The sequence below is a fragment of the Echinops telfairi genome, unplaced genomic scaffold (assembly GCF_000313985.2).
Source record: "Echinops telfairi isolate 266 unplaced genomic scaffold, ASM31398v2 ScPeMD7_14;HRSCAF=57, whole genome shotgun sequence".
Lineage (NCBI taxonomy): Eukaryota > Metazoa > Chordata > Mammalia > Afrosoricida > Tenrecidae > Echinops > Echinops telfairi.
In genome coordinates, this window is record NW_022103911.1 from 758,658 (window position 1) to 771,733 (window position 13,076).

The 13,076-nt window shown below is 41.2% G+C and overlaps 1 protein-coding gene and 1 pseudogene across 1 annotated transcript in view; one reads left to right on the top strand and one right to left on the bottom strand.

Annotated features, from left to right (window-relative positions):
- The window catches only part of FGF2 (fibroblast growth factor 2), a gene marked incomplete at its 5' end in the record, with an annotated part of 100,730 nt that overhangs the window by 58,051 nt on the left and 29,603 nt on the right, over positions 1-13,076 (top strand). Inside the window, one exon of the mRNA XM_004711856.2 lies at positions 10,827-10,930. Coding sequence (XP_004711913.1) covers positions 10,827-10,930 — 104 coding nt within the window. The remainder of the gene's footprint in view (positions 1-10,826; positions 10,931-13,076) is intronic.
- LOC101659144 lies at positions 4,435-4,951 on the bottom strand (annotated as a pseudogene).

Consider the following 13,076-nt stretch of genomic DNA (forward strand, 5'->3'; position numbering starts at 1 on the left):
AGACACCATTCTATCTGGTATCCAGGCACCATTGAATTTCATCACCACATTTTACTATAGCACCTTATCTTCTGTGTTTCCTTCAGGAGGGCAAGAGTCGAGCAGAGCCATGTTGTAAGAACGAATTCCCCTTAGATTGGAGCTAGGATTAAGTTTGAGCCAAAAAAACATTCCAGAATCTGTGTTTTTTATTTGGCTCTGGCTCCCCTTAGAGACCTCTTTGTTAGAGAATCTTATCAATCACCTCCCTGGAGTATGATTAGTCTATGGTACTAATTTTCTCCCCAAACTTTTTGAAGCATTCCTGAATAAACAAGGTGCTGGCATTATTTCATACACGTGTTAGAATCAAGTGGAATATGGCCGTTTTGACACTAATACATTGATTCTCCCCTTCTCTTTTTAAAAGCAGTCTCCCTTTTTACCCCCTCCCCACTTTTCTTCTTCTGGGAGAAAAACTGGACTTTCATTCCCCTAAATCGTTAAAGTCTCAGAAACAGTTCTACTCCATCCTGTAAAGTCACTATGTGTCAGCATCAACTGGACGGCACCGAGGTATTTGTTTTCTTCGACTTATAGTTACTTCTTTTCATTCTCTTTCCTGCATGTCTTGAGTATTTATTGGTCTTTCTTCACTCTATTTCATGAAAAACTCATTGTTTCATCTCACTTTCTACATTGCCAAACGCCTTACGCAGTATTCAGAGCCTCCTGACCGCTCCTCCCTCTTCTGGACCTGTTTTGGCCCATCCACAACACATGTCTCCACGCTCGCATTGTCTGTGGTAGGCATACTGGTTGCCTGAGCTTCCTGGTATGGCCTTGCCTTCTTTCCCTCTCTTTTTTGGGAAGTAATAGATGCTGCATATTTTTGTTGTTGCTACCACTAATTTTCCTTCCATATTTACCTGCTGATTCCTTAGGTCTCTGTTCATTTGGCACTGCTTCCAGGGAATTATGATCTACGAGTCTGGGTTAGGCGTACTCTCTGAGTGCTTTCCAGATTTGTCTCTCATGGCACTTAGTGTAGTGAGTATATTTATCTCTATAACATCTTACTTTCAGCAATACTGCATGTTTTTCAACGTCAACAACTAATGTTTTATATTTCTCTGTATTTCCTATTGCTTAGCACAGTATCTGACACATAGTTGTTCCTAGTAAATGTTTATTACACGTACTCACTATTCTTGGAAATATTGAGTACTTGGCTGGTTCCCAAAACGATATTTTTTCACAAGGGACAAACATCTCTCAATGTCAGTTTCCTTAGTCATCGATGCGGAGGGTCCGGACTAGATGATCTCTTAAATCCTACACAGCTCTCATAAATTGGTATTTTGTGATCCTAGGGTTTATCATTCTTGGGCATAGTCAAAAGGCAATGTTGTAAATTCTGGAAGGAATTCCCTAGAATAATCTCTAACCTAGTGAGCAGTCGTGATGACACTGAAGTAATGATTTGGATTTTTGGTTGCGTTGTTTCCTGTGCTGAGTACAAATGAACTGAGGACTTGCGCGTGTAAGTGGTTACTTATGGTAATTGTTCAACCCTCTTCTTACACAATAATTTCAGACACAGAAGATTCATTATTCCTTCTATTCTGATTTTTTAAAAACATTTTATTAGGGGCTCCAACAACTGTTAGCGCAATCCATACACACATCAATTGTGTAAAGCGCATTTGTACATCATTCTCAAAACATTTTCTCTCCACTTAAACCCCCGGCATTAGGTCCTCAATTTTCCCCTCCCTCCCTGCTCCCCCCTCCCGCATGAGCCCTTGATAGTTTATAAATTGGTATTTTGTCATATCTTGCCCTGTCCGACGTCTAAAACTTGGGTAAGTACTTGTGGATATTGTATGTATCATTTGAGAGGCGATAATGCAAGCATTAAGCTAATTGACTGCAAAGACTTAGCCTAATGAGTTCTTCTATTATGGCTGGTAGTTAGGTTTTCATGCTAAAACTGACAACAACAACAATAACAACTACATTTTAACTTCAATAACATACTATTTTAAAAATATTTGTCTTTTATGGAATTTAATATCAACTTAGAAAGCCAGCAGAAATCTGTTTTATCAAAATTATTAACTTTTCTGCTTCCAAAAAAAACTTCAAAAACTGTGAATCTAGTGAGTGATCTTCAGCTTGATGAAATGATGTAGGTAAATCAGTGTCCAATGACCACTGTTGTTGTTGTTGTTGTTGTTGTTAGGTGTCATTGAGTCAGCTCCAACCCATAGCGATCCTGGGCATAACCGAACAAAACCCTGCACGGTCCTGCGCCATCCTCACAATTGTTCCTATGCTTGCCCCCAGCGACGCAGCCACTGCGTCAATCCATCTCAGTGACAGCCTTCCTCCTTTTCCCACTCTTCCACATTACCAAACAGGATGTTCATTCTCCAAGGACTGGTCTCTCCTGACAATATGTCCAAAGTACGTGAGACGAAGGTTTGCCATCCTTACCTCCAAGGAGCCCTCTGGCCTTACTCCTTCCATTGCAGATCTGTTTGTCCCTTCAGAATCCACAGTACCCTAAAAGGTTTCTCCAGCACCACAATTTCAACTGCATCGATTCTTTCACTCTCTTCCTTATTCCGCGTCCAACTTTCGCATGCATATGATGCAAGGGAGAATCCCATGGCTTGAGGCAGGCGCTCCTTCATCCTCAAAGTAACATCCTTGCTCCTCAGTGATAACTAACAATATCCAATTTGGAAGGGTCAGTCAGTATAGTCTCTTCTTTTTAACTTTTATAGCTTTTAAAATATGAAGTATAATTTGTTGTTGTTGTTGTTGTTGTTATTTGCCATTGAGAGTCAGTTCCGACTCATGGTGACCCACGTGTGCAGAGCAGGACTGTTCCGTAGGAGTTTCACATCTCTGCCCTGTGAGAAGAAAATCGCCAGACCCAGCCTTTGAAGCAGCTCTGGGTGCCTGTGAATGCAAGCTGTTTCATTATTAGTCAAGTGCTTAACCGCATCTTTCTTCCTGTAATAGTTCCGTCACACCAGTGTTGTTATTAGAGTGCCACAAGTCAGTTCTGACCACAACAACCCTCAGTACCACAGAACAAGGCACTTCCCAGTCCCGCACCATGTGCGCAAGGGTGATACTGCAGTCACTGTCCCTCCATCTCATTGAGAGTCTTCTTTTTGCTGACCCACAGCTGTACCAAGCATGATATCCTCTCCCAGGGACGGATCCCTGCAGATGACATATGTGTGGTAAATTTTTGCCATCATTGCTTCTAAGGAGCATTCTGGCTGCACCTCTTCCAAGACAGACCTGTTTGGTTTTCTGACAGCCTGTGGTGTAGTCCATATTCTTTGTCAACACCATAATCCAAATCATTCCATTCTTCTCCTGTCATCCTTAATCACTGTCCAGTTTCACATATGATTTAAAAACCATGGGCATTTAAAAATACTTGGGGTTGGGTCGGGGGCACCTTAGTCCTCAAAATGATACCCTTGTTCTTCAGTACTCCAACGCGGTCTTGAGCAGCAGGTCTGTCCAATGCAATACGTCAGATTATGGAGCTATTTTTATCCTTTGTATCCAAGCCATCCTCCTACGTGCTAGCCTTGCCACCCACTTTGGGGGTGAAGTTTTCACTTGAACCCCACTTTTTGAACCATAGGAGGAATCTCGTATCCTGCTGTTCTGAACTTCAAGGGGTTCTGGGTTTATTTGGTGATGCTCAGCTCATCAGAAGATCTCTCGCTGTGCTGTTTTCTGCTATTAGCCTATTGTGGACTGGTGTTTTCCACTTATCAACCTGGCCCCTCTCGGCCTCCTGCATCCTCCTCCTCCTTGATGTGCGCGTCTGTGCATGTGGTGTAAACCCCAGAAGGGAGAATTGGCAGATGAGCCTGGAATTACTCTTTAATTGAGGTTCTCAGAAACGAACCTAATTCCGACCGTAAACCGTTTCGAGAATTTCTTAAACTTTCAGCTGGTTTAGTCTTACTCCCTCCACTCCTCTTTTTTTTTCAGTTTATTCTTCTGTAAGAGGCCAAAGCAGCTGTTCATCTCCTCTGGGGAAAGAATTCCATCTGGAATTGTGTTCTTTTAGATTTCTTTGTATAGCAGCTGTTTAATTTTATTTCATTTTAATCCATGGATTTCCATCTCGCACATTTCTTCTTGTAGTCTCTGGCCATTTTTTTTTTTAAGTATAATTCTTTTTTTTTTTTTTGACGGGAAGCTGTGGGCAGTGTAAGCCCTCCTTTTATTGGTCTGCTTGGTTCACAGTTGAGCCACCTGCTCAGAGAAGTGGAGGGCAGGGCGTGCTGGGACCTTGCAGACTCGAGCCTGAGGGTCCTGCCCCGCCAGGGCTTGCTCTCCATCCTGGGGCCTGGGAGGGGATGTGTGCTGCGACCAGAGCCTGTCTTCGCAGAAGGGGCCACAAGGTTCTTTAGGACAGACCTGCTTGTCAGCCCATCAGTTTCTTCAGGAAGGCCTCCAGCTGGTCCTGGTCCTTGATGCCCACGAACGTGTCCACCACGTCACCGTTCTTGATGGCCAGGACAGTGGACACAGCAGGCACCTGATATTCAATGGCGAGGTCTGTGTGGTCATCGATAGCCACCTTGGTCATCAGGACCTTCCCGTGCTGCTTGGCCACTGCCTTCTCCAGCCTCGGGCCCAGGATCTTGCAGGGGCCGTATCACTGTGTGTGGAAATCCACCACCACGGGGGTTTCACTGTGGACGACTCGGTCTTGGAAATCAGGCCCACCTGGACATTAAAGGTGGTGGCGCAGCCTCTGGAGGCGTGGATCATCCGGGCAGGGCTGTGTGCTGCTGCTGCTGGGCCACCAGGAGGGCCCTGTGGGATCTGGAGGGCCGGAGGTGAGGGGCGCCCACCAACCCTGAGGGGGCTTCCTGGGGATGACGGAGGCCTGGAACCTCCTCAGGAGAAGTCACTGCGCCATCTCCCAGCAGCGTGCGTGGAGGGATCTAAAGTATAATTCTAAAGTAATTGCCGGTGGAAATACTTTTCAAGCACTCTAGTGTGGAATGCCTGAGAAAACTGTCAAAGTTCTAATGAAGAAGTTATGACATTTACTTTACGACAGACCTGGTGTTGAGTCATTGATACAGCCACACATTAATACCCATGCTTGCCTTTCTAGTAAGCAATACGTATTTCTAACAGAGAGAGACATCATTTCTGTTATCAGACGGATCCATGCTAAAAACAGAATACCAGCAAGATTTTTACCTGTATTGTATTGACTATGCAAAAGCATTTGACTGTGTGGCTCATAGAAAATTATGGTTAACATTATGTTGTTGCTATTATTGTTAGGCGCCGTCTATTTGGTTCTAATTCAAAGCGACCCTGTGTACAACTATAAAATGCTGTGAGGTTCTATCCTGTCATCACCTTTGTTGTTATGTTTGAGCCCATTGTTGCAGCCACTTTGTCCATTCTCTTTCTGTTTTAGACTTTTATTGGTACTTCATCTACATATAATACAAATCAATGATTTAATCAGATCCAGAAGAATTATACATCCTCACCACAATCAATTTTAGAACATTTTCTTCTTCCTCGTGCTCATTGTTGTTAGTGTAATTACTTTAAATTAATTAATATCTATCTATCTAATGGTAGCAAAAATATACACAACAAAACAGTGTCCAATTCAACAACTTCTACATGTACAATTCAGTCTAATTGATTATACTCTTCATGTTGTACAGCCATTATTGATATCCTTTTCCAAATTATTCCACCATCATTAGCATAAGCTCAGTGCCCCCTAAGCAAAAACTTTTCTCCCTTCCCCCAGGGTAACCATTGGTCAACTTTGGTTTCCTTCTTTTTGTAGTTTTCTTGATCTAAAAGTCACATGTCTGAATGCAAGGGAGCATTGAGACACTAAGTATGTGGTGGTTCTGATCTGCTTGCATTGAATGCCCACAAAGCCAGGGGTCCCCCCCAGGTTCCAATGACCGCATTCCGACATCCTTGAGGTGGTCATCCTTGGCTTCCTCTCTTCTTAGGGAATTTCAGTTCTAAACCCAAGGGCTACAGGTCGTTTTGAGGCAGGACCCAGGTCATTCAGGAGGGCTTCCACGTCCAGTCCTTCAGGTGTGGCCTGTGGGGGATGCCATGTTCATTATAAAGCCAGCATCTAAGGTCATCATAATGCTTAGTCCATGCTGTGGCTCACCAAGGGTTGGGTAGAAAGGTGTTCAAAGAATCTACTCTCCTCTTAGGTTCCCTACAATTATGGTTTAGAATTCCTTCCCTATGTGAGGTTGCTCCTCCCCATTTACCCACCATACGCACTAAGGGAAACATAAGTCTCTCCCCCAAAATGTAGATACTCTTCTCCTCTGGTCTTCACTTGATTTTCCAGTCTCCTCTCGTTCCTGTGGAGGGCCTGTGGATTGTTGCACCCTTGTCTCAATGTTGGATTGCTGTGTCAATTCATCTTGCCAAGGGTCTTCCTCTCTTCTCCTGCCTCTCTGTTTTGCCAAGCACAATATCATTTTCCAGGGACTGGTTGTTCCTGATAACATACCCCAAATACCATATATACTCATGTATAAGCCGAGTTTTTCAGCACATTTTTAACGCAATTTTTGTGGTAACATTAGGTGCCTCAGCTGATATTTGGGTCAGCTTAAACTCGAGTATATCTGGGTAAACTAGGGAAACAAATCCACTCAAACTCATATGTATAAGAAAGAGTTTTATATAAAGGGTAAATGTACATTAAGAAAGCATCCCAACCCAGTGCTGCCCTAGCTCACAAGTCCAACATTAGCCCATATATCCAACATCGATCTACAAAGTCCTCCTCAATCTCACAAAACACACGCCATGACACTGACTGCAGGAGGAAAGCCGAATCAGTGAGCGTGTAAGCATCTCAGCACTGGCAGGGGTCTCCACACAGCTGCTCCAGTACCCAGGGCTGCATCAGGGTAGGTCCATGCGGCTTCTCCTTAGGGATATCTCGCAGGAAGTGAGCCTTTCCAGCTGAAGCAGGGAACTGGCTAAGGCAGCTGTTCTCTGATCCGACCATCAGAAAGCAAGAGACCCAAGAACTAGAAGGGTAAGGCTTACCAAGCCATTTATCTCTCTGCTCTTCAATTAACCCCATATGTGTTTATTGGCCAGGTAGGACAATAAACCTTAACTATCTCACTTGTGTATAAGCTGAGTTTCAGCACATTATTTATGCAGTTTTTGTGGTAAAACTAGGTCCCTCCACTGATATTCGGGTTGGCTTATACTCGAGTGTATATGGTACATGAGAAGTCTTGCCATCCTTGCCTCTAAGGAGCACTCTGGCTCCACTTATTCCAGATTTTTTTGGTGTTTTTTTTTTGACAGACCATAATATTTTCAACATTTTTTGCCAGCAACATAATTCCAACACATTGATTCTTCTTCTTTGTTCCTTATTCATCACCCAACTCACATAATTGAGAATACCATGGCTTGGGTTATGTACACCTTAGTTCTCCAAGCAACATGATTGCTTTTCAACATTTTAAAGAGGTCTTGTGCAGCAGATTTACCCAATATGGTGCATCACTTGATCTCTTGACTTCTGCTTCTGTGAGTATTAACTGTGGAGCAGCGTCATGATAAACAGAGAAAATACTGAAATTTTCAAGGATTTTATTTTACTTGGATCTACAGTTAATGACTATGGAAGCAGCAACCAAGAAATTAAATTACATATTTATTGTATGGGGTAGCTCTGTTACTACAGATCTTTTTATAGTGTTAAGAAGCAAAGATATAATTTTGAGAACTAAGGTATAGCTGACACAAGCCATAGTATTTTCAGTTGCCTCATATACATATGAAAGCTGAATTGAATGTGGTATTGGTAAAGAATATTGAGTACGCCATGGATTGCCAGAAGAACAGAGATCTATTTTGGAAGTAGACCCAGGGCACTGCTTCGAAGGAAAGATAGACTTCATTTAATGACAACAGACATGTTGCCAGGAGAGACCTGTATCTGGAAAGAGCAGCAAACTTGGTGAAGTAGAAAGTCAGTGAAAAAGAAGAAGGTTTTTAACAAGATGGATTGATACAATTATTGCAACAATTGGCTCAGGTATAGCAATACTGGATTGGGAGGATGACCCAGGATAGGCGAATGCTTTGTTTTGTTGTACCTAGCGTCTCTATGAGTAGGTAAAAACTTGATGATCCTAACAACAACAGAGCTAGAGGTGGGGAACAATCTATTTATATGAAACATAAAAGAAATATAATTGATGAACATGCAGTCTTGCCTCATGAGTCCAACTTTATGAGTTAAAAAGAAATCCAAATGCATTCATAATATCACTTATGTCGATCACCTTAGAACTACTAGGTTAAGATAGGAGATGTCCATGGGAAAGGTATCAGAAGTTCAAAGCCAAGCAACCAAATTGACATGAAGGAGCATAGGTCAAGTAGAGACCCAAAACCCACCTGTAAGATAATTGGACAGTCCCTCACAGAAAGGCCATACAGAAGGGATGATATATCCAGGGTGCTGTATAGAACTGTCGAAACACATAACTATCTTCTAGTTCTTTAATATTTCCTCCCCCTATTATTATGGTCTTAGTTTTACCCCATTAATCCTGTTAGACATGAATTTATTCGTTTGTATAATTAAGATCATTCAGTGTTGGAATGCCAGGATAGATGACCTTTCAGAAATAGTAATGAGAGTAATGATTCCCTGAGGATACAGAAAGGGGTGGGGGAGGAGGAGGAGGGGAAACTGATAGCGGTGATGAGTATATAACCCCACTTGGGGGAACGAATAACGTAATGGCAGGTGAACAGTTGGTAAGATATGGGGGAGGGAGGGTAATGATAACAACAATAATAATAATATTTAATATACTAACCAGGGTTCTTAGGGGGTAAGGTAGGGGAGGGTGGGGATAAAGGGGAGCTGATATCAAAGAGTGCAAGAAGAAAGAAAATGTTTTGAAAATCATGGTGGCAACAATTGTACAATCGTGCTTGATCTAATTGAACTATAGATTATTAATATCTGTAACAGCTCCCAATAAAAATGGGGGGGGGATATAATTGGTAAATCACAGTTATTTTATTTATTTATTTTTAAACACAGTCATTTTTTTAAAACCATTTTATTGGGGGCTCCTACAATTTTTACCACAATCCATACATACATCCATTGTGTCAGGCACATGTGTACATTTGTTGCCATCATCATTCTCAAAACATTTGCTTTCTCCTTGAGCCCTTAATAGCAGCTCCTCATTTTTCCCTCTCCCTCCCCACTGCCCCCTCCCTCACGAACCCTTCATAATTCAAAAATAATTATTATTTTGTCATATCTTATCCTGTCCGACATCTCCCTTCACCCACTTTTCTGCTGTCCATCCCCCAGGGAGGAGGTTATAAGTAGATCCTTATAATGGGTTCCCCCTTTTTACTCCACCCTTCCTTCACCTCCTAGGTATTGCCACTCTCAACACTGGTGCTGAAGGGGTCATCTGTCCTGTATTCCCTGTAAACACAGTCATTTTTTAGTATGATCTGAGAAAGATTTTTATATCCATGTTTAGGACATGTCTTGATTACATTCCTTTTGCTTTGTATTATTTATTTTTTTTATTTCTTAGAATAACTTCACTCGTTAACTTCAGGGTTATCTGGTGCTATGCTTTCTGGGGTACAGTGATGACTAGTATGCAGAAGTCTATCGGAGATTTAATGTGTAACAAAATTCCAAGATCAATTATTTTTAAATAAAATTTTCTCAGACATACAGAAAAAGTAGTAAGAAGAGGAAAATAAATTCCCGTGCTTCTAACAGTGATTCAGTCTTGTTTTGGTATCCCTTCCACTTTATAAAAATAATTTAAATTTATATCTATATGTATATATTTATCTGGAGTATTTTAGAGTTAATCCTAGATATCACATCTCATATGCAGCTCTGCCTGAAAAGAAACGAAAACTTAATTTAAACATACTGACAATGATATTGTCATAACTAACCAAGTTAATTAGAATTCCAGGGTCTTTATAATTGTTGCTTTTTTGCCTTATTTTTAAAACTACTTGGAAATCAAGTTGCAGGGGAGACAGAGAAAAGCTACAGCATATAAACATTTCCCCTAGGAAGAACGAAACGAGAGAAAGACAGAGCGAAAAGGAAGGAGGAAGGAAGAAGTTGATTGGTATTGTAGTAAAGGGGAAGCCAGAAATAAGATGTAGAGTAACTCAAGAAAAAGAACCCAAGAGCTAATACATAAAATTGAAGATCTTCTACTCGTTAAGACCTGGCTAAAAATGACTTGTAAAGATGTTGTAATGTCGGCAAAAATACGGAAATTCAACATAGGTTGGGATTTTATATAGTTTTAAATTTCAGTCACTTGTTTGGTTTGTCTGTTGAGCAGGACCAAGAGGAGGTTCTTGGTTGTCAGTCAAGGGTGTGGGGGTGGACCCTCCATTTCTTTCCTCCTCTTTGCTCACTCTGACATGAGAAGCGAGTTATTAGCCGCTAGTCCCTTGTTGACTCTTGTGTTATCAGTCAAGGTGGGGGATCCTGCATTTCTTTCCCTCCTCTTTTGCTCACGCTGACATGAGAAGGGAGTTATTAGCCTCTAGTCCCTGTTGACTCTGTCACCAATCATAGCCATTAAAATATCAGTTTAGTTGACCTCTGGCCCTCCACTCCAGTCCCCTAGAATGCATTCATCGTTTGATGAGATGGCTTTTGTCTTTATATTGCAACCATGGCCCTTTGCTCTATGGTGCTCCAAAGGTAACTTTTCCTTCTTTCCTTTTAGTAAAACTACAGCTTCAAGCAGAAGAGAGAGGTGTTGTGTCCATCAAAGGAGTCTGTGCCAACCGTTATCTGGCTATGAAGGAAGACGGAAGATTACTGGCTTCTGTAAGTAATGTTTGTTTACTTACCACTATCATTTACTGGTAAATATATTTATGAAATCTTTATAATGAGTTTTACATATGTATTTCATTAAGTATTTCATAGATACAGAAAATGAAGTTCTAAGGGAATAAGTAAAATAACCAGGAAAACACTGTTCATGTGAGACTGGATTAGAATCAAGATGGTCTTCACTCCACAGCATGAGCTATAAATCCCTACATTTTATTGATTTATCTGGAAAGTTGTTCAACCACATTAAATTTTCATTTTTTCCCTTTTATTATTTGTTGTAAGCGCATGCAAAATTTCATGACATAGAAAATCCTAATCATTTTTTAAGTTTCTTCTTTGGACTCTGACATGCAAAACGCTAGTAAGATAAGACTGTAGTTGAGACTGTGGGATCACGTGCTGAGCACAAATACCAACTCTGCTACTTGTTAGGTGTATATTCTTGTGCAAATCTTTCTAAGAGCCAGTTCTTCTACCTGTAAAATAAAGACGATACTAACATAGGATTTCGTAAGGACTAACTTTGATGGTAGGCGGTCTCTATGCCAGTCTGTGTCTGGTACATGATGTTGTTACAGTTGCTTCCAAGTCATGGCAACCTGTGTACCACAGAACAAAACCCTTCCCAGCCCTGGCCCATCCTCTGAACCCCTTGTTGCAATCATTGTGTCAGTCTACCTCGTTCAGAGCCTCCTTCCTTTATGATCGCTCACCCTCTGCTGTATCAAGCATGACGATGTCTTTCTCTTGGTACTCAGAATTATTACTTCATTTTGTAACAAAAAATAACTTATGGTCCTTTTTTATTTTAAAAGTATAGCTAGGCTGGTGGGGGTGGGGCTGGGGGCAGAGTGGAGGCATGCTGCAGGCATGGGACAGGGCAACGAGCTGGGGGTGGAGAAGGGATGGTCATAACTTCTGGCAGAATTATTTCCACTGGCTGGCTCCTTGTCAATATTACCATTTTTATCAGAAGCACGATTGTAAGTCTGTTGGCCATAAACTATCTGTGTGAGAAATAAAGACACAAATCCAATTTCTGTCTTGCTGGGGGAGAGATAGGAACTATATCGATGGGTATATATACCAATCAAAGTCATATGAACAATAATAGCGACCAGTTAAAAATCTCTATAACTTCCCACAGAAGGGTTCTAATAATACTAGCATTTTTGTGGTGTTTTGAGCTGTACAAATACCTTTTGAATTTTTTTTCTGATTTAAGACCTTTGAGTATCTGAAGGTGCTAAAGCAAGTGTATAGAGATAACAGATATTTCAACTTTCCCAATTTCAGATTGATTATCTGACAAAGGTGTACATTGGCTACTCTCATCATAGTTTCCTAGGGCAGCTGTAGTCAAATATCACAAGCCTGATGACTTAAAAGAACAGAAATCTGCTTTCTCACAAATGAGTCTTAAAGTTCGAATCCAGGCCTTGGCAGGAGTATGTTTGTTCTCTCTGTTGTCTAGGGGAGTTCCCTTCCATGTCTTCTTTAGTTCCTGGTAGCCATGGACATGTCGTGGTCTTTTGCTTGCTCGAGGGTAAACAAAGGAAAAACAGGAAAAGATAAACCTAGAGAGATAGATTGATTAATAAAGGGCCTGATACACCTTGCTGTCTGTAAGCAGTGGAGAACAATGATGAGTGGGTTTTTTTTTTGTTGTTAATAATTTTATTGGCTTATGCTTCATACAACTTAGTCATCTATTGTATTAAGAAAATTTGTGCAATTATCACCACAATCAATTTCATTGATTCATTCCTAGAATGCGTGGTGGGACTCGATCAAGTGCAATGTAGCCAAGAGGAAGTACAAACAGAAGAATGAAAGTCGAACAGGATAGTGGGACAGGAGGAAAGTAAAAGGAAATAGGGGAAATAACTAGGAGGCAAAAGTCATTTCTAGAGGTGTAAACATAAGCATATACATATGTAAATATATTAATATATAACAATAAAGTTGTAGGTCTATGTACATATATTTCTGTGTTAAATATTTAGGTAACAGACAGACATTGGGCCTCTCCTCAAGTTCTCCCTCACGTTTTTTCAAATAGCCTGGCATTCTGTGATGCTCATCTTCCCTACATGATCACTGAAGACAAAATGGGTGCAAAACCAAATGTGGT